General features: G+C 53.6%; 2 protein-coding genes across 3 annotated transcripts; one reads left to right on the top strand and one right to left on the bottom strand.

The window, feature by feature from the left end:
• Positions 1 to 155: 155 nt before the first annotated feature.
• Positions 156 to 20801, top strand: PDPR (pyruvate dehydrogenase phosphatase regulatory subunit). Its single transcript, XM_015279218.4, has 18 exons — positions 156 to 196; positions 677 to 946; positions 3381 to 3514; positions 4399 to 4480; positions 4571 to 4734; positions 5655 to 5776; positions 6144 to 6261; positions 7537 to 7686; positions 9822 to 10014; positions 11494 to 11618; positions 12764 to 12919; positions 13022 to 13155; positions 13361 to 13509; positions 14816 to 14928; positions 15259 to 15353; positions 15962 to 16051; positions 16302 to 16484; positions 17244 to 20801. Exons 2-18 carry the CDS (start codon positions 723 to 725, stop codon positions 17646 to 17648), a joined length of 2637 nt encoding a protein of 878 aa, XP_015134704.2. The 5' UTR covers positions 156 to 196; positions 677 to 722; the 3' UTR covers positions 17649 to 20801.
• Positions 20802 to 21001: 200 nt separating this feature from the next.
• ST3GAL2 (ST3 beta-galactoside alpha-2,3-sialyltransferase 2) lies at positions 21002 to 27127 on the bottom strand. Of its 2 annotated transcripts, none has more exons than XM_015279117.4 (8): positions 27051 to 27127; positions 24815 to 24984; positions 24298 to 24705; positions 23920 to 24113; positions 23466 to 23645; positions 23255 to 23300; positions 23013 to 23132; positions 21002 to 22927 (listed from the first exon to the last, which is right to left on the bottom strand). In XM_015279117.4, the coding sequence occupies exons 3-8, from the start codon at positions 24631 to 24633 to the stop codon at positions 22754 to 22756; spliced, it is 1050 nt and encodes a 349-aa protein (XP_015134603.2). In that variant the 5' UTR covers positions 24634 to 24705; positions 24815 to 24984; positions 27051 to 27127; the 3' UTR covers positions 21002 to 22753. The 2 variants fall into 2 exon arrangements, with proteins under 2 accessions (XP_015134603.2, NP_989811.3); NM_204480.3 differs by having other exon boundaries at positions 27069 to 27127.
• Between the last annotated feature and the right edge of the window lie 416 nt (positions 27128 to 27543).

The raw sequence follows: 27543 nt of genomic DNA, 5'->3' as shown, positions 1-27543 counted from the left end.
TCTCGCTCCCCCACACGCACTCCAATGCGCTGCGTCCCCTTTAAGGGATACTCCACATGGGCGTGGCTAATACTAACCACGCCCCCTTACTATATGAGGCTCTGCGATTGGCCGCGATGCGGCGCGCAGAGCGGCTGTCGCGCTGCCGCCCGCCTGCCGTAAAGCGCGGAAGGTCAGTCCGGCCTCCCGCCGCCAGGTGAGCCGCTGCCCGCCCCGGCTCCCCGGCCCCGCCGCGCTCTCCCCCGCCCCGTTACGGCCGCAGCCGGCCCTCTCACCGTCCCCTCGTCCTCCCAGGCCCGTCCGCTCCGTGCTGTCTCCGGGGATCCGCTGATAAGCGGGGCGCAAGCCGCGGGCAGCGGCCTGAGGCGGTGCGCGGTGCCGGCGCGGCCTGTGCCCGCCGGTTCTCCCTCGGGGCCCGGCGCTCCTGCCTCAGGTGCGGGGCTGCCCGCTGCAGCGCGGGGCTCAGCCGCGTCCCCCGGTGTTAGACGGGCTGCCCGGTGCCCGCGGCTCGGGCGTTGCGCCTCCTCCCTGTTTTCACCTCTTCTTCGCTGTAGTCAACACCCAAAGGCACACCCACTGTAGGACCATTTGCTCCTCGGCTTCCCGTGTCCGCTCGTGCTGCCAGCAGCGCGCTCCGAGGTGAGCGCTACCGCGGTTCTCATCCCTTCCTTCCCAGAAGGAGCGGTGTCTGCTCGCGGCGGTGCTGGCACGGAGCGGCCGGGATGTTCCTGCGGCTGCTGGCCGACGTGCGGTGGCGCGGGGCTGACCCGAAGTGGAGGAGCGTGGCCTGCTGCCGGGGCGCCTCCGGGACGGCCGAATCGCAGCCGGTCCCCCTGCCGGCACAGGCCCAGGTGGTCATCTGCGGGGGTGGAATCACGGGCACGTCGGTGGCCTATCACCTTGCCAAGCTGGGTTGGAAGGATGTCGTCTTGCTCGAGCAGGGCAGGTAAGGATTTTTGGGAATGGGACTGAAAAAGCAGAACTTTGTGCCCAGCAGCACGCACTGTGACGTGTCATTGCTGCCTCACTCGGTGCTGGAGCCACGGAGCAGGCTGATATGTAATACCAACACTTAGCTGCTGCTGCTTTGTGAGCACAAGAATCCCTTCCCATTCCCCTTCTCTTCCCATTCTCCCTTTTCTGCCTCCATCTTGGCTCCTGCCCTCTCCCCAGGAGCAGAGGGTGAGCATTGAGTGCGTGATGGTTTAATTCTGCTGCCACGCCTTCCCTCTTACATCTGTATCCTTCTGCAATGTGGACTCATCCCAGGGGCTGCAGTCCTTCAGGAAAACCTGCCCTGGTGCTTTTCACCCGTAATATGTTTTCACAGAGGCACCGCTGACGTTGCTGGTGGGCTCAGCCGTGCCTTGCAGTGTGCCTGTTTGAGAGCTAACTGAAGGTGTGCTCCATAGGGCAGCCCTGGGTTTCTCTCCCAGGGCCCATCCCTGCAGCCCTCTGCCCTCCAATCCTGGCTACCTGCATTCGCTGCAGAGATGAAGTCTCTGTCCGAAAGCAGAGGTCACAAACTGCAGGCCTGAAATCCACGCATTCTCACTCACTTTTGTTCAGTGGCACTGTGATGATGCCAATTTCTCAATTGACCCCTAGAGACATAGAGTGTATTTTCTTCATCTGCAGACTCCTAGCAGTGAGTGTTGAAGGTACTTGCATGTAGGCATGGGAGAGGATGGGGTCAGCAAAGTTGCTTGCATTTTTTTGTACATACACACGTGTGTTCAGAGGAGATTTAGGTTTCCCTCCTGCCTACCTGCACAGATCTAAGCTGCAGAAATCAGAACAGCTGATGCTGTTGCTCTGTAAGGAGCATGCTGCTGTTAGAGGTGGCTCAAGAGATGCAACTAAACTAAACCAGTAGATTGCACCAGTTCTGTCCGTGGTTTATTTGCAGGTAATTGAGGAAAACACAACATGGCTTGGAAAGATTGACCATTTTAATGTATCTAAAGATCTGTATAGATCATCCCACCCCTGTTGACCACCTCCAGAAACAGGAATGCATACCATAAAGTAATGCACCACCACCACAGCTTGAAAGAGGTCACGGGAGGCGTGGAGGTCGTAGGTAGACATGGCCAAGCTGTTGCCCTGTAAGCTGGTGAAAGGCTTGGGTTGTCTGCTTCGTTCTGTCGCAGGGTTTAGCGCCTGTCTGTAAAACAGTGAGGCGTGTGTTGCAGTTAGAGAAGCACTTTGTGAACTCCTTGGTGAGTTCAGTGTGAAGCCCTTGGCAGGGTACGATAGATCTTGTTGGAAATTTACTGTCCTGTTGTGTGGATTTCTGTTTTGGAAGTTGCCTCCTGGTATTTTCATGAGGCAATCTGAGGGCTTTGTGCATGGGGTAACGTGCTGAGACTTTTGGGATTTGAAGAAGTGTCTCCCCTGCAGCTCAGAGCTGCCCACTTGATGCCGCCTTCAACAGTGTGGCTGTGACTCCCTGACTTTGTGTGCCTGGGGTGCATTCAGTGCTGGGTGCTTTTCCAAAGAGAAGAAATTCTGAGATCTAGGAGCTCAGCCCATGTGTGTGCTTCAGATAATACATAAGAAACTGTTGCATTAGTAGGAATACCTTACAGTTAACATTATGGTAAGCACAGCTAAAATCTATGTGCCGGCTCATTGTGTCTGAGGAGGGATGTAGCAAAAAGAATACCTTCCACAGCTGATCTTGTGTTGAACTTCTGTAGGAATATGGGTATGCTAAGCCAAAAGTGGTCTTGTCCAAAGCAGGGCTGCATCGATAGCAGGAAAGGTGACTTAAAAGCGGGGAAGTAAATTACACAATAAATGCTTATATGTATCTGTCTTATCTTTGCCTGTGCTGCAGAGCATTAACAGATCTTCCTCCTATGCAAGCACTGGACGAAGTACCTAGATGGGCAGTGGTTTAAGGGCAGGCTTAAGAAGGGCAAAGAGCTGTGTGCTTCTGTCTCTGACAGCTGCTGCATGCTGACAGGGTGTAATTCTTCCTGTAAGCTGCAAGGACTTCAAGAAGTCCAAGTTAACTTTCCTCCAAGGGAAGTCCTGCTTTGGAGGTAACCCTGTCAGGTAGGCAGGTTGATTGCGTGCAAGATCATATTTTTGAAGGGATTTCTTTGAAAAACACCGACATTCAGGACAAGTTAAAGAGAAGTTAATTTGGAACAGAATGTGTTCTCAAAAGTGAGGTAAAGCAAAACACCCACCTTATAGCTTTTGATTTGTCCTGAGGGGCAAAACAGGTGCTGGTCCCTGTCTGTGATGCAAGGTCAGCAAAGAGGGGGTGCTCTTGGTCTGGTGTGCTTGGGGGGCCTTTCTGGGACGCACACTCGCCTCCCTGCCTGCCCATCAGCTGGATGAGGCTGTCCTTGTGGCTTCTCTTACAGATTGGCTGCAGGTACCACGCGCTTCTGTGCAGGCATCGTGAGCACAGCCCGGCCCGTGTCCATCGAGCTGAAGATGGCAGACTACTCCAACAAGCTGTACCAGCAGCTGGAGCAAGAGACGGGAGTGCAAACAGGTACCAAAAGTGTAAGCATTGAGTGACTGAGTAAGCTTTGGGAGGTTGGATCAGCGAAGTGATGCTCCCATGTCTTTATTGGTGGTGGTTCCTGTTCAAAGAATGAGATGGATGCAAAAAAGTGCAATCAGAAGAATGAGAGGAAGGTGTCAGATGGGCAGGCTGAAGGCAGGCTGCCTGCTGAGTGCAGGCGTTCTTCCTCTTGTCTGTAACCTGGACAAACACAGGTGAATTTTCCCAAGGACACTAAAGAGATCAGAGCAAACGAGCCATGTTCTGCAGCAGTTCACTTGTCAGAAAGGCAGAAAGGTTAACGAGTTCCAAAGTGCAGGCAAAGCAAGGTGTTTTACTCCAGTCTCACCCTGGAAACATGCTGAAATTCTGCCTCTCCTTCCAAAATGCTGGGTCACATATCTGGTGTGAAGAACTGAAAGCACTCTGCTGACAAGGACCTGTGATACATGTCATGCTCGACACGTGTCCATAGCCATGTCTGTGATTAAGGTTGGTATTAAGCTGCTGCAGGTGGTAGAATCACCAAACATCTGCTTCTGCTTGGTGAGGTTTTGTTGCTCTGCGTAGCTAGCAGATGACGTGCTCACATTTTTGGCAGTAACCTCTCTTCTCTTTTAATAGGTTCCGCGTGTGGAGTTTAACTGTTTTGTAAGCATGAGTAAATGCAGAATGAAGGAGAATTAGAGTACAGCTCAGAACTAAAGCACTTTTTGTCCTTTGTTTGCTATTTGTGGTGGCTAGCTGGGGAGTGTTTCAGGTTACGTAGGGCCCGGGACCTCCTGGCTCTCAAGTAGTGGAAGCAGCGAGTCTGAAATGAAAAGGAATTTGAGATCCTGCCAAATCTGACTTGACTTTGGTGATTGTCGTAGGGTACGTGAAGACAGGCTCTGTTTCTCTGGCTCAGACTCAGGATCGGCTGATCTCTCTGAAACGCATTGCTTCATCTCTCAAGTACGTACAAGCAGGAGACACGTCTGATTTCATGCGTGCGTTGGTTCTCCCCTGAGCCTGATGGCAGCGCGTTCCCTGTGTTCTGTGCAGTGTGTCGGGGATCCCCTGCGAAATCATCAGCCCGAAGCAAGTGGCACAGCTCCACCCGCTCATCAACATCCATGACCTCGTGGGGGCCATGTATGTGCCCGAGGATGCACTCGTGCTGTCTGCCAACGTCAGCCTGGCTCTCGCGACGGCTGCCTCGCGGAACGGTGCGTCTCAGTTCCTTTCTTTCAGAAGGGAAAACGATATTCTGCATCTGGGCGTTCCCATAAGCACTGAAGACCAAAAGTTGGTTGTTTCTGTGAGGTTCCTGTTCCTTAAAATCCAGTTATTCTGCCTGGCTGAGTGTTTTTTCACGATGTTTTATTAGATATACGGTCCTTTGTAGGACCCAAATCAAAATTAGACGTGGGAGGAGTTTGAACAATCTGAAATGCAAAAATAGAACCGTCTCTGTGTGGAGGTATTCAAGGCCAGGCTGGATGTGGCTCTGGGCAGCCTGGTCTGGTGGTTGGCGACCCTGCACTCAGCAGGGAGTTGAGACTGGGTGATCACTGTGGTCCTTTTCAGCCCAGGCCATTCTATGGTTCTGTGATTGGGCGTGCTGCTTTGGCAGGAGGTTTGGAAGTGAAGTGGGAAACGCTGTTGGTGGGGCACTTTGGCAAACTTGGAGCAGTCTGAAAGTGGGGCAGAGGTTAGGCTGGATGACAGAGCTGAGGCCTTCTGAGGGTTCAGGGTTGGGAGAATTGATTTAGGAAGTCACCTCTCCTGGTTTCTTTTAGCCTTGCTCTGTTCTGCATACTGGTTTTCCATAATAGAACTGATTTTCTATAAAAAAAGCAATCTTGCATCCAAAGCATCGGGCTTTGTTGCATAATTGAACCGTAATTGAAAGCAATCTGTAGTTGGGCTCTTTCACACTGTTGATACGAGGGTCAGGTTGTCACGTGGCAAGGAATAACTCACCAACTCAGCAGTGACATCCTCTGCGTGCTGTTCTACAAATAGCAGGATTTCACTTGGGTCAAGCACAGGTGTTTTGTCTTAAAGAAAAGAAGAGCTTAGTGCTAGCAGCCTGACACTGGGCACGAAGGCTGGCGGTGGACTGACCTTCTTATGTCCTCTGCAGGTGTCCAGATCCACGAGCGGACGAGCGTCAGTCATGTGTCAGTGCAGAAGGGTCGTGTGACCGGAGTTGAGACCGACAGAGGACACATCAAATGCCAGTACTTTGTCAACTGTGCTGGCCAGGTTGGGTTATTAAATTGCTGTTGCCCTCGTAGTACCAGCACCCAAATGGTGTTTGCTTCTAGAAGCAGAGCCCAGCGTTGGCTCTGCTGTACAAATCTTATTTTGCTTTTGACCTATCCTCGCCAAGGTCTGGCTCTTCTAAATGTTACGTCAGAAACACAAATACAGTCTTTGGCCTAGATGGTTTAGATCCTAAGAAAACAGGGAAAAAATGTATTTGTTTAAGGCTTAGGCACTGAGAACCACATCTTATTTGGCCTTTTATGAGAGCCAGCTCGCAGAGGTAATCTGTTTGTATGTGCCTTTTTTATTAGAGGTTGTTTTCTTCTGCATTCTAACATGCACTTCTTTTCCTTCCCAATTTCAGTGGGCCTACGAGTTGGGCCACTCCGGGGAGGAACCAGTCAACATCCCACTCCATGCCTGCGAGCACTTCTACCTCCTGACACATCCTTTGAAGGAACCTCTGGCAAGCAACGTCCCGAGTAAGGGTTCTTCAGTGTATCAGAGAATCACATCTGCCTTCCCCAGGTGGTGTAATTATGACAAAAGGGCCAACTATGGCCTTTCAGCTCTCAGCTGGAAGTACTTCCTCACCATATTGCTCTGAATATCCTATTTCAGCGGTAATGTATATCGTAGAGTCACCAGGGTTGGAAGGTGGAGAAGGCTGTTGGAAAGCTTTTGCTGCAGAAACTGATTTTTAGAGTTTGTCAGCTGAGCAGACGAATGACCTCAGGTCTAGCTTGCCTGGCTGGTGTGTCTGAAGAGACGTGGATTGTTGCATTTGTGGGCTGGAGAGGGTGCTAGCCTTGGCGCTATGTTTTACTTGCAGGCTGCTGTGCCCAAATGGCCCATCTATTCCTTTCCTCCAACTGAAGCTAAGGCTTTGCAATGCCATTTACATGTCTATGAGCTGTAGGGGCAACCCAAGCGCTTGAGGTAATTGCTTCTCCCCCACGTTCTGGCTTTTGGATCTCTTAAATAAAAGCCCTTGTTTGGAAAGTGGTTGGGGAGTAGAAAGCTTTGCTTATTTTCTCTCAGTCTTTAGTACTTTCTGCTTCTAGTGAGTAATGTCTATTTTCTCCAAGGAATTCAACTCTCTGACCAGACTCTGGAGTAATTGAGATTATATATTCACAGCTTTTTTGAGAGTGGGGGAAAGAAGTTGCTATGGGACACGTCAGGTGGAGTTTCATAACTGCTTCAAGTGGATGCTGCCACTAAAGGAAGCCATCCCGACCTGACTGCTTGCTCTCACCTCCTTGCTGCCTGCCTTCTTTATTCCAGTGGCCTGCAGCCAAGTGGATCAGTGACTTGTATGCATTAAAAATAACTGTTGCTAATATACCAGGAGAACGAGGGGGAGGCAGGACCTCTCCCCGTGGTGTGGCTGGTCCTGGGTGCAGTTCCAGTGGAATTGAGCCAGTGTAAGGGTTTGTAACCCCTTGCCACAAGGAATGCGTGGCGCTGTCCTTCTGCAGGCTTTGGTGCTCTTTAGATTCAGTTATTTATTATCGTGCCCAGAAGTTAACCTGAGTGGTCATGGTGGGAATTAGTGATAATGAGCAGTCACATGAGAACCATAAGTGGTGTAGAAGTATGGATGTGGGAGACGAAAGCTGTTTGTTCTCCTGGCTGTGGGCTGCTAGCTTGGCCCGGCCCATCACCAGACCCAGTCGGTGGTGTTTGCCGTGGGTGGGCAGAGGTAGCTGTCCCTCCTCTCAATTCCCTTCCCACCTCTTTTCTTTCCTCTGCAGCTGTTGTGGACCCCGATGGCAGGATCTACATCCGCAACTGGCAGGGCGGAATCCTCTCGGGGGGCTTTGAGAAAAACCCCAAACCTCTTTTCACGGAGGGACGGAACCAGCTGGAGATCCATAACCTGCAGGAAGACTGGGATCACTTTGGTACGTGGTGGGGGGCAGAGTCCTGCAGCAGCACAGCGCGTGGCTTCTGCAGAAGGCAGACTTGGCAGCCCTGACTGCCAAGTGTATTCCCAGTGCAAGAAGTTTGCTTTGTGGACAGAACCTGGTATTGCTGCTTTCCAGACTTCATTCCATCCTGACAGTGTTGTGGTTTATTGCTTTCCACATATGCTGTCTTTCTCCTCTCATATTGCTTACATGTGTTTTGATGTTCTGGATGTAGTGTTGACACGGAGGGTTCTTTGTGTGGGAAGGAATACAGCGTGGTCTCGGAGCCCCTTTTGTCCCAGCTTTTATGCCTCATAACTCTGTGTGTGCCATCTTCAGTTCCCCTTTTGTACTGGGGAATCAATTTTGCCCTTTGTCAGTGCTCTTTGCTTCCCTGTGGATGCCTCTGCCTGTGACTCTAAACGCAGCTAGACTTTTCACTGCTGTCTCCCTGCAGTGCTAGTGTGTTCTTCCAGCTACTCCCCACGTTACACTGATTCCTTCTAGTTCTGTGTCTGAGATAATGATGATACCACGAGCCATTCAAACTCCAAGGTGGTGGTTTAGAGCCAAGGTTGTCTGCAGTTTAGAGACCTGCAGATGGCTGCAGACTTGCTTGAAGTGTTAGCTTCACTAATGAGTTGCCCAAGCTCTGCACCCTCTTCTTCTTTGGCTTTCTAGATACTGCTAAAATGAGAAAGCATTGTCTGCACCCACAGATTGCCTGAGTTTCAGAAGCAACTGCATGCCACGTTTCAGCATGACCCTTTCATCAGTTCAAACTGCTGAGCAGTTGAATAGAGTCAGAGCTTACTCAGCCAATATTTGATCCTTTCCTAGGGCAGCAGTTCCTGCAGTTTGAGCTCTTGCATTACTGCTTTGATCTCTTTGCTTGGAACATCTTTTGATTTTTAAAATGCTCTGTACAGTAGCTTAAATTTTGGGTGTAAGGACAAATCTAAAGCGGATCCCTCTTTTTATCAATAAGAATAAAAGGGTCTGTAATGACAGGCTCTCCCTCTGGAATTGCGGTGCATGAGAGAGGGAAGAAAAAGAGCAGGTCACAAAGACCGCTTCTCTCTGTGATTTCTTAGGTGATGTGAAATCTGAGTATGTTGGTGTTTGAAAAGCTGAGGAGTGTTACTGGTGCTGAGTTCTGAGGACTTCATTTCACCATACAAAGTTGATGGGCTTTGAACCGATCATCATGTTGGTTCTGTACAGTCATCAGAAGTCAAAGCAAAAGATAGGAATTGTTAGGCTGGAGCAGAAAACAAAGTTGTTACGCTGCCCTAAATCCTTGGCTTACCAGATGAGGGGTGTTGTTCTGGGCTCCCTGTCTCCAGAGAACATCATATTACTGGAGAGGAGCTGGTGGGAGAGGGGCCAGGGGCTGAGCACAGGTTGGAGCAGCTTCCAAGGGAGTGACTGGACAGGTAAGGAAAAGAGAGAGGACCAAAGGGAGATGAACAGAGGTCCAGGGAAGCCTGAATGGGGTGGGGAGGCCAGGTGGGAATCTGTGCACTCTCTCTTCTGCAATGGCAGCTCAAGGCCATCGTAAAAGGTAATTGAGTGTGAGTTTTGAAACAAGAGGAGGTGATTCCTCATACCTCATACACGTGTGGAACTCCTGAAAACACCTAGCATGTGCTGCCAAGAAGTTGTGGGGAAATGGTCAAAAAAGAAGAGATCAATTAAAGGTTACTATTTAGTAAATATCACTTACCTGTCAGTAAATATTAGTTTTGTTTAGTAAATACTGTTTAGCATTTAGTAAATATTATCCTTGTATTTAGTACATACCATTTAGGGTGAAGGGAAGGCTTACAGGCTTCTAGGAAATGCTCTTAGCTGCGGGTAAGTGTAGGCTGGCAAGACGTGTGAGGCAGATGCCACATAGGCTTGTCTCTCCTTGTTGCTCTCTGGGTATCTATTGCTTTCCCTAACAAAACTAAACACATTTCCACTGTGGAAAACAGCACTGACCTCTTGGTCTGAATCAGTATGGCTGCTTGTGTGCTGAAATGAGAGCTGCGTTCAGGTAGCAGCGTGCTGGCCAGTCTGGCAGTGAAGCAGCTGAAGAGCTCTGTGATGTGACTTCTTGTCTTTTTGTTTGTCTTGGCTCCTAGAACCGCTTCTGAGCTCCCTTCTGCGCAGGATGCCCAACTTGGAGGCTCTGCAGATCATGCAGTTGGTGAATTGCCCGGAGTCCTTCACGCCAGACATGCGGTGCATCATGGGCGAGTCGCCCACCGTGCGGGGATACTTCGTTCTGGCTGGAATGAACTCAGCTGGGATCTCATATGGTGGGGGAGCAGGCAAGTAAGTGGTTTCTCACTATTATGTGTGTAAGCAAGGTTTGAACTAAGAAAATGGCTGCTCCAGTGCCAGTATCTGTCACATTCCTTCTGCTGCCAAAAGAGGACACTTTTGTCTCCAGCTTGAGGGATGGAGAGGAGCAGTGCTGCATTCTGGTGATGTTCTGTGTGTATCCCAGTCTGTGCTGGCCTCTCCTATCCCGCACACCTCTCCAGGCACCGCATTCCAGTGATCAGCAGCATGCTGGAGATCAAACGAGCTTCCTGAGCTAACCAGTCCCAATTTTTGTCTCCCAGGAAGAGATGAAAGCTCAGCAAAGCTTATTCCTTCATCTTCTGTACTCCGTGTACCCTTTAGCTTATTATTTGGCTGAAACCATTTACATTTTCAAGTTGACACCGTGGTTAATTTCTCTCAAAACAGTGAATCTAAAGCAGACAGAGCATCCATATGTGATGCCACGTGTGGCCAATGCAGCTAAAGACCATCCTCTGCCAGTGAGCTAGAGATGTCATCATTTCCCAGTACATTCCAGTTCCTGTGTTAATGCAAATACTTTGACAGCCATATAGGTGTGGACCCGGCAGCAAAGTTGCTTGCAAAATGATCATCGCTTCCTCTGATTGCCATTTGGGTTTGGCAGCCCAGCATCCCTTCTGCTGTACAGCTTTCTTAACAAGCTGCTCGCCTAGTGCTAATGTCTGCATTTTTCCTCTAGTTTCCCTCCATTGTCTGTTAGTTTAACTCACCAAGGGAAGGAAATAATCACATTTTGTTGCCATAGCATAACACGGAGAATCTTTGCAGTGAGGTTCTCTAAGAGTCAAAATCTCTTCTGAAGCTAAAAACCAGTTTTCCATTTGCTGCTACAGCCTGAAGCGAAGCAGATTAGCTAATGTAACTTTTAATGAGCAGCCTCAAACCCTTTGGTTTTTCTGTTTACTTGCTGCAGACAGACCCTTCAGCTCTGCTTTTATCTGAGCTACCTTTGTCCCTTAGCTCTGGAGCACGCCTTCCTCCCTCACTGCGAGAAGTGTAGCAAAGCATAACTTGGCTGGTTCCTGGTGCTGAAGTGGATGCTGCCACTGATGCTTTGTGGCTGAGCCTACACAAGGTGCTGAAAATGACAAAGCAGTCAGCTTGCACACTCCAGCCTAAGTGTACCCAGCACTCCTTTGTGTAGTGCAGCATGAGGGCTTGACACTGTCAGCCAAGCTGCCTGTCCAGTCTGGCTTCGTTTAGCACGTGTCCTTAACTTCCTGCTGCTCTGTATTTTTCATCCTAGTGGGAAATTAATAACATGAAGGGCTGATGGATGGGTTTTGTAAAGGAGAAGACTTCCAGATACAGGATACCATTTGAGTTCTGTTCTCTCCCAGCTGCCAGATATTCTCATGTCTGAATTGCCTTGCTTCTAACTTCGAAGCTGGACTCTTTTTTCCGCCGATTGATTTCTTGGTTTTTCTTTTCTGCTTCCATCAGGTACCTGGCAGAGTGGATGGTAAATGGCTACCCATCAGAAAACGTCTGGCCTTTGGATTTGAAGCGCTTTGGTACCCTCCAGAGCAGCCGCACCTTCCTCCGTCACCGTGTGATGGAAGTGATGCGTAAGTGAGGTCTCTGCCTTCACAGCTTGCCAGGACATGCAACCATTTGCTCTTTGCTACACTGTCTGTCCTCTGTCAGCTGTCACTGCTCTGAGAATCATTTTCCTTCCTGCTGGCCTCCCCTGGGACAAATGCAGGGGTGCGTTTTGCAGAGGAAGGGAATAGTGGTTGCGTTGTGTTAGCAGCATTCTCATTAGCCTTGCTGGAAGAGATGCTGCTGGTAGAGTGCTTGTTCCTATTTCTGTGCTTTGCCTCTGCTCTGGGGAAGTTTGTGCTTATCTGTGTAGGATTCCAGCCTAATAAATCAGCACCAAGGTCTGTTTTGGAAATAGTAGGCTATCTATCTCAGCTTCAATTGGAAGTACTTTATGACCTAAGGAGAAACTTAACATTTATAAAGAAATATTCAGATGTCCTTCAGTTGTACTCCCTACAGGTAATGAGGGAGGATCATAGAATGGTTTGGGTTGGAAGGGACCTTTAAGATCATCTCGTTCCAACCCCCTGCTGTAGGCAGGGATACCTCCTTCTGGAGCAGGTTGCTCACAGCCCCATCCAGCCTGGCCCTGAGTGCTTCCAGGGAGGAGTTATGCACAAGGATGCTTGTTTTCTTAAAAAGCATGTTAGATATTGTCTGAGAAAGTGTAGGAGACATTTGGAAAAGCTTTGGTGATTAGAAAAGGCTGAGCTGCTGATATTTGAGAAGGTGAATTCAATGATTGCCCCACTGTTAGTGTTGTCAGAATGAGGAGTGTGTGATAGTGTGTGCTGTTAGGGAGGAAAGGTGCATCACTGATGTCAGTCAGTGCGACCTCACAGGAAAGAGAGGTTTTGTTCAGGTGTATCAACGGTATAGCCATGAAGCCATGGGTATCTACAAACCTCAGTGTTCTGAGCAGATGTCATGAGGCTGCAGGTATTTGCACAGAATGCATTTGGAGATATCGTTACCATTTTGCACAGCTGCAAATGGGTCAAAACAGAACTGCTGATGTCCAAAAATGGAAGAGGAAAGGCAGAAGTGTTTTGAGAGAATTTCCTTGATGGTTCAGGTGTAAGAACCAGCTCATCATCAGTCATCTGGAAGAAAATCCGAGCTACAAGTCACCGCTTGACCTAATGGTGGCTCTCTGTGACCATTGCAGCTCTCATGTGTGACCTCAAAGTTCCCCGCTGGGACTTCCAGACGGGCAGACAGCTGCGTACCTCCCCGCTGTACGACCGCCTGGATGCCCAGGGGGCCAGGTGGATGGAGAAGCACGGCTTTGAGAGGGTCAAATACTTCGTCCCACCTGGGAAAGGTGAGACCGTGTTTTCCTCTGCCTGGTGCGTCTGTATTGGCCTACATTTGATGTTAATTTGTTCCACTTATGAAATGTGGCTTTAATTCTTCTTGACGTTAGATCTGCTGGATTTGGATCAGAGCAAAACCTTCTACAAACCGGACTGGTTTGATATTGTGGGTTCCGAAGTCAAGTGCTGCAAGGAAGCAGTCTGTGTGATCGACATGTCGTCTTTTACCAAGTTTGAGATAAGTGTAAGTAGCTGTGGAGTGCTGCGGCACTGCCTGGTGAGGGCAGCCTGCTGTTTACTCGTGGCTCCCGAGGATAGCTGGAGGGAGGACGGCCAAACTCACAATTGAAAGAATTTGGGCCAGAACATTGATGCATTCTTCAGCTGCCCCAGTGAATTAGTGGTGCTCACACAGCTCGTCTGCCTTAACTGACTCTCATTTCCTGTAGTCCACAGGAGACCAGGCACTGCAGAGCCTGCAGTATCTCTTCTCCAACGACCTGGACGTGCCAGTGGGGCACGTTGTGCATACTGGCATGCTGAATGAGAACGGAGGGTATGAGAACGACTGCAGCATAGCACGCTTGAGCAAACGCAGGTAGGTGCACATCTCCACCACCTGCATTTGGTGGGAGCGCCTGCAGGAGCCTCTTAGCAAAGACTGTGAACTCCACTCCCACACCTCATAAAGAAACGTGAAGTCTCTGTGCTGCACTTCTTCCTAATGCTGTACCCCAAATGAAAGCATGGCTTTACTGGGGGAAACAGGCCCTTTTGGTGACTGCAGATAAGAACAGATTTTGACCCAGTGTTAGGCTTCAGGTGTTTGCTTTCTCCATTGAAAGACAGATATGTTTTCAGCACATCTGTTCCAGTCGTTAGTTTATTGCTTAAGTGTTCAGACTAACAGTGTTTGCTTATTGACTCCTGGGCAATCTTCTCACTGGGATTCCCTGCTGATGGCTCCTTTTTGATTCTTTCTGCTTGCACTGTTGTGTGGTTACTCTCATTCTCGGCACAGTGCACTTCTCATGTGGGTTTTTTTTGCTCTCTGATGCAAACTGACACGATCACAGGATCTCATCCTTAGATGCAGCGACTTCAGCTCTCTTTGGCATTTAATTTAAAAAAAAAAAAACCTTTTGATGGTTAAGAACTTTTTAATGGGTATGTCTCAGCTGAGCATTGGTTTTATTTCCCTGCGCCACTGTCTGTGTATGCTCTCATTGTGTTGGTGTGAAAGCAGTCCTCTCTGCTGCTCTTCTAATTAGAAGCTGCTTTTTTCCATCTTCCTCTATTTGCATTCATGTATTGTTAGAAGCATTGTCTGCCTCTGTGTGAAACTGGTAGCTTTCCTCCTTGTTAACCACATTTGCAGATATTATCTCTGTCAATAATGTACTCCAGCTCACAATCTGTATGAAAGAGACCAGCTTGTTTCCACATATCAAATAGAGTTCTGTGTACAGACACTGTTCATAATAACCACCATTGTGTCAGGAGAGACTTGCTGAAACAAGAAGTTGCTTTGAGAATGGAGCACTCTTCTGCTGTCAGAGTACACGGAATCACTGCTCTTCAAGAGCAGTCTTACTGTCTGCAAAATGACTGTGACTGCGGAGCTGCCGTGCGGGCGTGCTGTAGAGCTGCCTGTATTCCATTTCTAGAGCTTCTGCTGCCTTCTTGTCACCAGAGTGCTGTGGCTGCTTGCAGGCAGCTTTCCTGTCGTAACAGATGTGGTGGCATTGATCCGTTAGTTGTGGTTTTCCTAAACCAGCATACTGGGTCTTGTGTTATCTTGGAAGCTGCTGAGTGTCTCCAGTGGCTGTTGGACACAGAATGTACTGAGTCACCTCGTGGCTGTCACAATTCACTGTTTCTGGGTTTCACTTTTTCTTTTCCAGCTTCTTTATGATTTCCCCTACTGACCAACAAGTCCATTGCTGGGCCTGGCTGAAGAACCATTTGCCTGAAGATAGCAACTTGACTATAGAAGATGTGACCTGGAAGTACACGGGTAATGCATCACTGAAAGCAGACCTTATGGCACGGCCTGAAGTCACAAATGGTGTCTTGTGTTTGTTGTGGTGTCTGTGGAGCTGTGGCTGGGTGAAACCAATGATCAGACTCTTCTTCCTGGCAAGCTGTGAGCTGGGAGACATATTTCCTTTCCTGTGTGCTGCCAGGAGAGTCTAATGATGTCCCTGTTCTTAAGTCAACTTTACAACCCTCCATGGTGTGAACTACACAACTTCCCAAAGGGAAATAAAAATAGGTGCATGCATGTGTGCAGCATTAAGTAAGACCGCTTCGGTCTCATCCTAATGATTTATCTTCCTCTCTTTAGCTCTCAACCTGATAGGCCCCCGTGCTGTGGATGTCTTGTCAGAGTTGTCCTATGCCCCAATGACCCCAGAACACTTTCCTTCTTTCTTCTGCAAGGTGGGTGACCGTGCTTCCTTCCTCCTCACCCCACTAGGTTTCCTGAAGCATGTGTGCTAGAAGGGAAAGGACTGCGCTTTCAGTAGTTAGAGGGGAATTTGGATTCACCTACAGTTATTGCAGTAGCTGTGCTGCGCTGGTCATGTCCTCATTAAGCTCACTTTGCTACCTGCTTTATCTGAATTGTACTTGCTGAATATATAGGTGAATATGGATTTTTTTTTTTCAGTATCCCACTCGCTGTAGGCTTGGTGCCATGTGGTGTCGTGGCATATATCACGTAACCTGTTCCAAAATCATCTGTCAGGGGCAGCTGGGGTTGGTGGCTCTGGAGTTAAAGGGCTGAGCAGATAGCTGCTGTTAGCTCCTCCAGGGTGTAAAGCACAAGCCTTTGTTCTGATCCAGTTCCAAGGCTTTCATGAAGAGATTCAGAAATCTGGAGAGTATTTGGATAACTGCTGTCTGAATCTAAAAATCCAGTCCTTCAGAAGTGCATGCTGGTGGCAGACGCCTTGTCCCACATGGTGTGCGTTATGTGTTAGTGTGTTCCTTCTGGGTCTCTGTGCTGTGTCCCAGTTTGGATGTTTTCACCCCCTCTGATTCTGCAGGAGATGAGCGTGGGCTACGCTAATGGCATCCGTGTGATGAGCATCACTCACACAGGAGAACCTGGATTCATGCTTTATATTCCCATCGAGGTAAGAGGACGCTGTAGCCTCAGCTAATTAAAACAGTTGCTCGCCTGCATAATTAGTAATGGTTTTTCCATGTTGACTCAGGGTAATGAAGAGTGGGAAAGGTGCCTGCAGGGCACAAGGGGAGTTCCCCTGCTTTGTGTAGCATCCTAGCAGCCAGGCAGGGCACAGTAACATCGACGGTGGTGTGTCAGATGCTGTCCCTCTTTCCTGGTGTGTGTCTGCAGCTCTGTGCTTCCCCCTTCCTTTGCAGTACGCCCTCCACGTGTACAACGAGGTGATGAACATGGGGCAGAAGTATGGGATCCGCAACGCCGGTTACTACGCGCTCCGCAGCCTGCGGATCGAGAAGTTTTTTGCCTTCTGGGGCCAGGATCTGGATGCCTTTACCACTCCTATGGAGTGTGGCCGTGAGTTCCAGGTCAAGCTGGAAAAGGTACGGTGGAAAACTGGAATTGTGGCTGGGCCCAGCATTTCTGTGATGCCACCCAATTGGGTAGATAGGTCATTTTTTGTGGAGCTCTAAGGGCGTGACTGTAACCTGTTCTTATGCTTCGTAAAGGTGCTAAAATGATTAAAAAAAAAATAAAAAAAAAAAAATTCCATGTTCCTCTCTGCTGGGCAGCATTCCCAGTGATCTGTGTAGCATCCTGTGTAGTTCAGTGTAGTGGAGGGAGCTGCATACCTTACAGCGCTTGTGATTCTCCCAGCTCCTTTCCCAGTCTGATGAAGCAGAAGCCAGCCTGTGCCCCACGTGGCTTTGTCATGAAGCTGAAAGCATACCAGGATAGACACCAGGAGCAGGAGCTCTCTGCTTTTACTGAAACATAAACCAGTGTGGAGCTGTACCCCACTGTGCAGACATGTGCCATCTCTATCGCTTGCTTGCTATCTGTCTTTCTCACATCTTTGCATGAGCCAAAACAAATGCTTGTATAAACTCAGAAAGCACACACTGATCACGGCTACAAATTTCAGATGGTTTCCTTCCAGTTTGTAAAATCATAGAACACCTCCAGCATCTGAAACAGTGAACATGACAGCTTCTGTCTGAGCTGGGTGCGGAAGCAGCCTGTTCTGATGGAGCATAACTTCCAAGCCCAGGCTGACCTCACGTTGGTAGTTTGTTAAAACTCCAGCAGTGCCGCAGTTCCCATTCCTTCCATCAGCCGAGGCTTTCTTTTTTTTCCCCCAGGGGATGGACTTCATTGGCCAGGAAGCTCTGTTGGAGCAGAAGCAGAACGGGGTGTACAAACGCTTCACCATGTTCATTCTCGAGGACCACGACACAGATATGGACCTCTGGCCCTGGTGGGGCGAACCCATCTTCCGCAACGGCCGCTACGTGGGCAAAACCACCAGCAGTGCCTACAGCTACACTCTGGAGCGCCACGTCTGCCTTGGCTTCGTGCAGCACTTCGACGAGAAGACAGGGGAGGAGCTGGTGGTGACAACTGACTTCATCAACCAGGGCGAGTACGAGATCGACATCGCCGGGCAGCGCTTCCAGGCCAAAGCCAAACTCTACCCCTTCAGCTCCCTCTTTGCTCAGCGTCGCCGCAAGGATGAGGTGGAACTGAGTGGCTACCAGAGGGAGTAGTGCTGGCTGGAGCCCCGCTCCTTTTCCCAGGCTGGAGTCTTCAGCTGCCACCTTCCAGTGCTCTCTCCGTGCCCCACACGTTTCTTTCTTTTTTCCTTTCCTGTCTTGCAACTTTTAAACTTTTTTCCAGCGTGTTCCATTTTGTATGTTTTAAAACTTCAGTTCTCCAGCTTTCTGAACCCTGTCTGTCTCCCTCCCTCGGCCCTTTGCTTGCCAGGCTCCCCTGTGTCTCAAAGCACAGTGCTGAATGTGCACCCAGAAGCCTATGGGAGCGTTTTAGTGGGAAGCCTGTATAGGTGCAAACATCTCCATAGCCCTGCGGCGATGGGAAGGGCTCGGGGGAGCTCCTGAGGACTGCAGCCTTTCTCTCTCCTCCAGTATAAGGCACAGGACAGCAGGTATTGGCTCCGCTCTGCTGTCACCTTGGCAGGTGGCAGCCTGCTTTGCAGAGAGGTCAGTGCATCGATGCGCACAGCAATAGAGCGACCAGCTACCTCACCAGCACAGCACAGAGCATTGGGTGAGCAGCTGCCAGCTGGCGGGTGTTGGTGTGTCCCAGCCTGCCCAGCACTGGTCCACCATTTTCCCTAGCAGGGAGCCCAGTAGGTTTAACCATCACATCATGGGGGTGGTGCTGGTAAGTCTTCTGTCGTCATCGTTCGGATTGGATTTTCTTGTGTGGGGTCTGTGAAGTCAAAAGGCCAACACAAGTGTTGGTCTTCAGTTGTATTTATAGGAATTCTGCATAGGTAGGTAATGCATATTATCTGTCTTTACATATATAATTGAAGACCAACACGTGTTTCAATTCTGTAAAGGAATGGGGTTGATAGTTTTCTGTTAGCAGAAATACTGATGTCTAACAAGGGCGGATGTTGGTGTTTCATGCTAACAGCGCTACTGAAACGCCACTTCTGTTTCAGGCACACAGCGTACAGTCCCTTTGTGAACGTTCTTTCACTTCCCCTGACGTATATGACTGTCTGGCAAGGTTCAGTGAACACAAGTTTCTTACAAACTCGTGTCTGGGGAGCATAAAGAAAACAGGTGGTGCCGAGTTGTGTCACGCAGGCTGACATCTTCTCTTCTTCTTGTTGTGAGAGCAACCAGAAGCAAAGCTTTTCTTTATTTCCTGGAAGGAGGTGGTTGGGTGTCCCTCCTGCCCCTGGCACCCACCTGTTCACCATGGCTTTCTGCTCCCCTCAATGCCAACATCCCCCTGGAGTTTAAACACCGCCTCGCACCGATGCAGCCATGATGAACGCTTTGTAATTTGGAACCTTATGGGGGCATTTTCCAGTGAAGTGGTGAACAGCACAAGTGTAAATGTGAGCTGTGAGCCTTGGCAAGCTCCTGCTTTGTTTCCTGCTACTTCAGTTGTGCCTTCAGTTGAGCCTTTGGTCGGCCAGTTTGTGATTGAGGTGTTCTCGGCGTGCAGAAGGAGTTGGATGGACCTGAGGCAGTGAGGGTGGAAGGGAAAAGCCTTTTTGCCTTAAGAACAGGTTGCCAGAGCAAGGTCCCCATTCAGGGAGGTACGGAAGCGGTGAAACTCAGAATTGAAACTTTGTGTTGACTCTTCAGTACCAGAAATAGAGTGAGAACGGCCCTACGTCACGCTGGTGGATGGAGAAGTGCTGTGCCAGGGCTGAGGCTCAGGGCTGGGTGGCTGGCACTGCTCCTGCCTTCCCTCCTGCAAGTTCCGATTCTTCTTTTGGATCTGGAGCTGTATTCTGTCCCTCCCTGTGGCTGTGCCTGACCTCCCATGCCTTGCTAGTCTTTGAGAGGCTGCTGAAGCAACCCATACTGGAGAAAGGACTTCATTGTTGACGCTGAATGACCTGGGGATAAGAGGAAGTCGGCTGTTTAGAAGTGGTGTTTTCTATTTCAGGAGGGTGTGTTGCGGTGATTTTCACATCTGTCTTTGCCAGGCTTCATTTCCTCCTCGTGTCTCTGTCTAGATTTGCTATTCCTTGCTGCTGCAGTTCCTCTTACTGTTCTGTGATGAGGAGGAGGGGCCGTGCAATACCTCTCCTGCATCTCGGGGTCATGTTGTAAGCCTGCGTTCCTCCTCCTGTTGCTGTGCCCACTCCCATCCTCTGGCTCAGGACTTCCTCAGGCTGAAGTCCTGTGCTTCCATGGGACCTCAGGCAGTGGATGATGGGGGAAATGCAGAGACCAAAACTCTTACATTTGAGGGAGAAAAAAAGAGTCTATGACAAACAACTGCTCTCCACGTTTGCAAAGAAAACCCATTGGTTACAAGAGCAGGATTCTTGCTTTAGAGCAGAACACGTGGCTGCCGGTGAAGCCCAGCAAAACCGTCATCGCCTTTGGATTTGTCTTCCCAACTGGTTTCATTGGGACATTTGGGCAGCTCGATTCTTGCCTGTGTCAGCAAGTTTAAGGCATGTCCTGCGTTAAACTTCCCTGACTGCCAGGGCTGGGGCTGGCTTATTTTACCTCCCCATTCCAGCAGGAAACAGGATGCGGGGGAGCAGGGAGTAGTGCCACCAGGCATGCAGGAAGAGCAGGCAGCATTTCTCTTTGCACTTTAACCACGATGGCTGTAGCTGCTCAGAGCCCTCAGCAGGAGCAGCCCTGGGTGTTTTGGGGCAGGAAAAGAGCCTGGAGGCGTCGTCAGCTCCTCCTGGGTGAGGTGGCCGCGCTCTGCAGGCGGTGTCGGTACTGTTCTCCCACTGCGTGCACCTTCAGGCTGCTTGCCCAAAGCCCCCCTCACTTCTTGCAGTCTCCCAAGCTATTTTCAAGAGCTGCGAGGACTTCCAAAAGGGTTCTATGGCAGAAATGTTAGGAACGAGTGCAGCTCGAGGCTGTGAAAGCGTTCCTCAGTGCCTTACGCGGTGGAAGGGGTGGAGGTGGGCAGAGCACCTCGCTGTGCCCACGCAGGGTCTCTGCAGGAGGACACAGCAGCTCCTTCAAGCTCAGAGGGGCTGAGGAGATGCAGCACTGCTCCTGCCTGGCCACGGAGGACACAGATTGTTCCCAAGCACACAAACAGGGCTGAGCTGGCTGCTCTCCGCTGGGGCTGTTCTGTATGCTGTATTTACGCCGCGCTTTACGTCATTTCATATTTGGGTTGGCTTGAATGTTGCTAGGTTTGTATATTAATAAAGAGGTGTTTTAACTACTCCCGAATGGGGCGGTTTGTTGTGCCAGAGCCTTGTGTACCCCTCGGGATCCAAACCCTATGGTTTACCCCCATGACAACTTGGCTTCCCCGGAGGATGCTCTTGCAAAGTGCCACGGTCCTGGGGGGGATAGGACTGCTGATGCATCCCTACCATTGCCTGTGCCCCACGGCTGTCCTTGGATCAGGACGGAGGAACACAGAGCCGTCCAGATGCATGGTTTTTATTGACTTAATAAAAAAAAAAAACAAACAAAACCCAACCAAATTGTTTTAAGACAGTTGTGCAGAAGTACCCACATCCGCACAGGCTGTGGGGCCGCCTCGCCCCGCAATGGGGATTATCCAGCACCTCATTTTCTCCTCCAAACCAGCCCCCTTCCCTCCCCCAGTGCCCACAGCCTCTGCCTACATCTCCTCTATGTACAGTACAGTGGTGCTCGTAGGCGCAGTGCCCGCGGGCCGTGCAGCATGCTCGTGCGTGCGCTCGCCGGCCGCTCTGCGGAGAAACAGGAGTGGTCGTGAGTCCTCGTGTCGGGACAGTTTAAATAATAATAATAACAACAACAATAATAATAATTAATAATAATAAAAAGAGTCGGGGTGGGGTTGGGCTGGGGGGGAGGGAAGGAAATCGGCCGAAAAATCGTTATCGGGTGCTGCCGGTGGGCTCGGGATTGTCTGACCCGGAGTGGGAGAGGTGCGGGCACAGCCCGGTGCCGGGGGTGCCCAGGGGATGCTGACCCTCCCAGGAGGGGGGGGGACGGGGAACGCTGCTGTGTGCATCCCGACCCCTGTGCTCGCAGGGCAGCGCAGCCGGCGGCAGATAGTCAAGGCACTCGTTGTTGCTCGTGGTTGTGTGATTTTTGTGGTTTTCTTCCCCCAGAAGAAGAAGGCAGCGATGCCAACCCGAGGCGCTGGGAAGGTGTGGGTTGGGACTCGCGGTCACGCCGCTGCCTCGGGGGCTGCCGTGGGGCCCCCAGCAGCAGGCACAGCACGGACCCGGCGTCTCGCGACCGCAAAGAGAGACCTCAAAAAAGAAAACGCTCCCAAAAGCAGAGAAACGGAGGGAGAAGACAAATAGAAAAGGAAAGTTCGCCCCCGAGCCCTGCGCGATCGTCCCCCCGTCACCGCTGCGGCTTCCGGCACCTCAACCCCCCCACCAAGCCAACACCGTGAGCTTTGGGATTGCAGCTTCTGGCCAGAGCCGTCTGTCTGCAGCAAAAGGGAAATAAGAAACGACCCCCCCCACTGCGTTCCACTCACCTGCTAAAGCTATCCTAACCTGCTCCTGGCCCCGAGGCGAAGGGGAGCCCAGATGGTGAGGGATGGGCGCGCACATTGCGCCCCACCACGCTGCCACCTCCACCAGGCGCTCGGGTTTCTCAGCTGCCTTTCGCCCCCCTCCCCGACCCCCAGATCCCTCCTATCCCACTCCCCGACACAGCACGGGGAGAATCTGACCGAGGGGACCACAACAGTCCGGCCCCCTTCCCGACAGACACAGAGGGACAGGAGAAGCAAAGGGGGAGAAAACCTCCGGTGGAAGGACAGAGCAGCGGCCGCTTCGTGTCCCGCAGCTGGGAGCTGGCCCGGCCCGCTGCTGATTGTCAGCCTGCCCCCATCCCGGGCTCGAGCGCTTCCCAGAGTCGCCGGGTTTTGGGGCTTTTGTACGGTTTTTTGTTTGTTCTGGTTTTAAAAAGAGCAGCATTTGGTTTGACTGTAACAGATACGAGTCGGGCGCTCCCCCGGCCGGCTGGGCGCTGGCGGCGTCTACAAATCCTCACTTGGCTGAAGCGGGTTCCTTAATACTAACAAGGTCAAGTCAGAACTCCCCAAACCACACAAAGTCTGCCGAGAACTCAGAACCCCATCGGCCGCCGACACCCAACGGCAGCCGGGGCAGCTCTGGCAGTGCCGGGGTTAGGAGCTGGAGGACGCGCGGCCGCCCGGCCCTCAGTTAATTGCCCCGGTACACCTCAATCCTGCTGGTTTTGGCCAGCATGTCGATGATGTGCGCCTCGAAGTCGGCGTCGTGCACCCCGGTCTTGCGGAACTCGCCGGCGTAGCGGTTGTTCTCCCAGTAGTGGTGCCAATTGCCCCGGCTGTCGGCGCCAAACCCGAAGACGTTCACCTGTGGGGCGAGGGTCGGCACCGCCGTCACCGCCAGCCCCGGTGTGATACGGGGCCGGGTGCTGCGTCCCCGCGCTGCCACCCACCTCATCACAGACGTGGAGGGCGAAGAAGAGCACCAGCATGCCGGTGGAGGGGTAGCGCCCGTGGTGCTCCGTCCAGCGGTCGTGGATGTACTTGAAGAAGGCAGGGTTGTAGATTTGCACCTGGAGCCGGGGGGGAGGAGGGAGGGGTGCTGAGTGCTGCGTCTCCCTGGGGCCGCACGCCCGACTGCACCGGGAGAGGTGTGGGGTTAAGCGGGTGCTGAGGAGCACAGCGCTGCTCTCACCTTCTCTTTGTCCACCCGCAGGAAAGGCTTCACGGGCGCATAGGTGCTGCAGGGAGGAAGCAGAGGGGCGGGGTGGGCACTCACGGCCGGGGCTACGTTAACCCAGGGATAGTGGAGATGGGGAGAAAGGCACCAAGCTACGGCCGTGAGTTCACCACTCCCAAAACATAGAGGGCGATGGCACCTCTATGCATGGCTACCGGGTACTTACAACCTGATCTGGCCAGTGGAGAGGGCGCTGGCGATCCAGAGCAGGTCCAAGGTTTTGAAGGGCACCAGCACAAAGCTGACGTTGGCAGGCAGGTTCTTGGCACTCTCGGGGTACATGAAGTGGTGCGTGGTCCGGCTGCCCACGTCCCCCTCGAAGCCCACCGTGGGTGCCTGGTTCATCCTGGGGACAGAGAATCATAGAACACAGAATGGCCTGGGTTGAAAAGGACCACCATGATCATTGAGTTCCAACCCCCCTGCTGTGTGTAGGGTCGCCAACCAGCAGACCAGGCTGCCCAGAGCCACATCCAGCCTGGCCTTGAATGCCTGCAGGGATGGGGCATCCACAGCCTCCTTGGGCAACCTGTTCAGTGCGTCACCACCCTCTGGCAGAGCTGGGCAATGGCACACGGAGGGGACACAGCACCGCTTGTGGAAGGGTTCCCTGCCCTCACCTCATGATGAAGTCGTGCCCATCGATCTCGTGCCCATAGCCGGAACCACGCAGGTTGCCCGAGTTGCCGACCACGGCGCAGCGCCGGCAGTGACGCGGGTCGCGCCAGCGGTAAGGGTTCTCCCCTGGCACGATCTGGAAGAGCTTGCTCAGCACCTCCTGCGTGTTGTGGGACTTGAACTGGGGCTGCAGCATCTGCAGGGTGAGAAGGAGGGCGGTGGAGGACCTTGTTGGGTGTACGGCACCGGCAGCCGCCCCAGAACAGCCTCCAGCACGGGGTCGCGGGGCTGGGAGGGCGAACCGTGGCTCCCCCAGCAGCGGCACGGGCTCAGCGGGGCCACGGCGTGACGGAGATACCGCAGCATCCCCCATGGCTCACCATCCACCACCGCTGCACGTCGGGCGGCAGCTCCATGTTCTCCTTGGTCCACACCGGAGACACACCGCCGTCATAGCGGCTGTCAAACCAGGCGGCGGCGGCGGCGGCGGCATCCTCGGGGCAGCGGCGGCACGCACAGCCCCTGGGGTACGGCACGCCGTGGCTCAGCCGCCGCACGCCGGCGTAACCGGGCACCAGCTTCACCCGGTGGATGCCGCCCAGCCCGCCGGGGTCCAGGTAGGCGATGCTGTGGTGGGAGTAGGTGAAGAGCACCGACATGACGAAGATGAGGAGGAAGGCGGTCGAGAGGAAGCAGACGCGCAGCGAGCACTTCATGGTGGGCGGGCGGGCAGGCTCGGCGCCGCTCCCCGGGCATAGGGCTGGGGCGCGGGGTGGGCGCGGGGCTCCCTGTGGGGCGCAGAGCCTCCGGTCAGCGCGGTTGGGCGCGCAGCCCCCCGTGATGCTGTGCTGACCGGGAGGTTTGGCACCGCCGCAGGGTGGGTTGGAGCGTCCCTACCTGCCGGGCTGCAGCTTTCCATCCGCCTGGCTCGGCGCGGCTCGGCACGCCGGGCTCAGCCGTAGCTCCGCGTCCCGGTGGCCCCGTGGGCTCGGGGAGCCGTCCCCAGCCGGTCCCGGGCCGCGGTGGCACTCATCGTCCTGTGCCAGGGACACGTCGGTGGCAACAGCCTGGAGCGGAAAGGAGGGGATGGCGGTTAAGGGACAGCGAAAGCAAAGAGCTACCGGGATCCTGCCCCAAAACCCCATCGCCCCCTGGGCTGCTCCCCCCAGAACCTTCACGGGTAACAACCGCCCTGCGGCTCAGCACCTCTGGGAAACTGGGAGGGTTGTGGCGGTGTCCCGCTCCAATTAGTAACCCACCATCATGTACCCGTCTGCGTGGCAAGAGGAAGGAAGCCGGAATGTGGGGCACATCCTGCCTGCCCTGCTTGGCCAGCCAGCAGTTTCCCAATTGGAGCTGCAGGGGGGTCAGTCTGCCCGCATGGCGAGGGCACGTGTCCTCACAAAGGCGTTCGCAATGGTTTGGGGTCAGAAGAGACCAGGCAGCCCAGCCAGCCCCAAGCCCTGCACGGAGGGGACACCCATAGACACACAGCCCCATCCAGCCTGGATCCTGAGCACCTCCAGGTGCTCATCAGCTCCCTCAGGAGAGGGTCAGGTCCCACCAAGCCACCAGGTTGGTGCCATGGGGTTGAGTCCCACTGATCCACCAGGTCAGGTCCTACAAGCTCAGGTCCCACCAAGCCGCCAAGTTGGATACCATACGGTTGGGTCCCACCAAATAAGTGGATCAGGTCCCACCAAGTGAAGTCCCACCAACCCACTGGGTTGGGTCCCATTGGGTTGGGTTCTTTCGATCAGTTTGGGCCCCCCAAGGTCCGGTGCCACGGGGTTGAGTCCCACCGGGTAACTGGGTCAGGTCCCACCAGGGAACAACCGGCTTTGGTCCTACCAGGTCAGGTCTTATAAGGTCAAGTTCCACCAAGCCACCGAATTGGAAACCATGGGGTTGGGTCCTACCAGTTTTGGTCTCACCAAACCACCAGCTTGGATACCACCAGGCTGTGGCCCACCAAACCACATCCCTGCAGCCAAGCCCAGAAAATCAGCAACCGCTCAGAGCCGGGGCTCAGCACCTCCATCTCCCCCTCCCCCCGTCTCCTCCTGGCCGCCTTTCCGTCTCACCCTCCCAGGCTGCCATCCCCGTGCCCAGTGGCTCCCCAGCAGCAAGCCCGCTCCTGTTCCATCCCTGCCGGATGCCTCACTGGGAAAATATGTGCAGGAGCACAGGGATGGGCACGCCGGCACCCAGCCTGGGGGAGCACCGTGCGGGTGGAGATGCACGCGGGGAGCAAAGCTGGCATCGCTGGGGAGCAGACGGCTTGCTCCGGGGTGCAGAAATGGGTCCGTGCCCTATTTTCCACGGGGCTTCCGGCCGCCCCGTTGGCCTCGCAGCCCGGCACTGAGACTGGGAGCCTCCTCCAGACAGGCAGGAATTCGGGCTGTCGGAGAGCTCCTGGCCCGCGCCGCAGCATTCCGCTCCAAGCAGCCGAGCGGACCGCCCTGCCGCCTCCCCAGCGCGGTACGTGCATAACGGCCCCGTCCGACGCTGTCACCGCCGGCCCCATTTTGGGCTGCTCGGCCGCTCCGGGAGCGCTTGCACGTTATTAATTAGCTAGATTAGCGCTGCGAGCTCGGCTCCTCGCTGGGGCCACCCGGAGCAACGCCGTCCTGGCGGCGCGTGCTGCTTTCTGAGCGGGTCTGGGGGGCGATGTGAATCCCCATTCACACGTCAGCCAACCCAGTGCGAAAAACAGTTTCCTGTCTGTATATGCCGACGTATGGACGTCCCCGGGCTGGGGTCACCCAGAAAGGCCAGGCCCGGCACTCCAGGGCCACTGCTCGCCCTGTGGCTCGCAGACCGAGAGGGCACCGCCGGGTGACACCGCCGTCCCCGCGACACCACTCCGTGCCCACCCCCCACCCCCCCACGGGTCCCACCACCCCAACGGGGACGCAGCGCACCGCCACCCGCGCGTCCCCCCGCCGCCCCAAACCCACGCGCCCCCGGGGCTCCCCCCGGGCACCCCCATCCCGCACCCCCGGGGCTCGGTGTGCACCCACGCGCCCACCCCCGGTATCGTCGCATCCTCCTGGCGCCCCGCGGTCCCCCCGATCTCCCGCACGCCCCACCCCGCAGCCGACACCCCCTTCCCCCCCCCTCGGGGCCGTACCCGCCGCCTCCACCGCACCTCGCTCCGCTCCGGCCCGGCCCCACCGCCGGGAGCCTCCGGGCCCCTCCGCCGCCGCCGCCCCCCGCGCCGCGCCGCGCCCTCCGCTCCGCGTCGTGCGGGGGCGTGTGCTCGGCAGGCTGGGAGATGTAGTCCGTGCGGGGTTGTGGGACTTGTAGGAGGAGAGCGGGGCCGCCGGGGGGGCAGCACGGCGAGGCCGGGAGCTGCGGGGCCGGCTGCCCATCCCCGTGCCTTTGCCGGCCCACGGCCCCGCGCCCAGCCCTGTACCCGTCCCGGTGCCCACGGTAGCCATGGGATGGTACCCATCCCCACGGCTATCCCGTTGCCTATCTCCACGCCCATCCCCGTGCCCATCTTCCCGTGCCCAGCGCCGTGCCCATCCCGATGCCCAGCCCCACGCCCACTCCGGTACCCATGCCCGCATCCGTTCCAGTGCTCAGCTCTGTGACCGCCCCGTTGCCCGTATCGATGCCCG

The sequence above is a fragment of the Gallus gallus genome, chromosome 11 (assembly GCF_016699485.2).
Source record: "Gallus gallus isolate bGalGal1 chromosome 11, bGalGal1.mat.broiler.GRCg7b, whole genome shotgun sequence".
Classification (NCBI taxonomy): domain Eukaryota; kingdom Metazoa; phylum Chordata; class Aves; order Galliformes; family Phasianidae; genus Gallus; species Gallus gallus.
The sequence above is the reverse complement of the archived record's forward strand: the minus strand, read 5'-3'. Positions and strand labels throughout refer to the sequence as shown.

What these genes read in the sequence shown, in the direction of transcription:
- PDPR (XM_015279218.4), top strand. Translation starts at nt 723, where the DNA reads ATGTTCCTGCGGCTGCTGGCCGACGTGCGGTGGCGCGGGGCTGACCCG. An exon ending in TTGTCAACTGTGCTGGCCAG is followed by an intron (nt 5,777 to 6,143) that starts GTTGGGTTATTA and finishes TCCCAATTTCAG; the next exon opens with TGGGCCTACGAGTTGGGCCA. An exon ending in TGTGACCTGGAAGTACACGG is followed by an intron (nt 14,929 to 15,258) that starts GTAATGCATCAC and finishes TCCTCTCTTTAG; the next exon opens with CTCTCAACCTGATAGGCCCC.
- ST3GAL2 (XM_015279117.4), bottom strand. Translation starts at nt 24,633, where the DNA reads ATGAAGTGCTCGCTGCGCGTCTGCTTCCTCTCGACCGCCTTCCTCCTC. An exon ending in ACGTGCAGCGGTGGTGGATG is followed by an intron (nt 24,114 to 24,297) that starts GTGAGCCATGGG and finishes CTCACCCTGCAG; the next exon opens with ATGCTGCAGCCCCAGTTCAA. An exon ending in CCCTCCACGTCTGTGATGAG is followed by an intron (nt 22,928 to 23,012) that starts GTGGGTGGCAGC and finishes CTCGCCCCACAG; the next exon opens with GTGAACGTCTTCGGGTTTGG.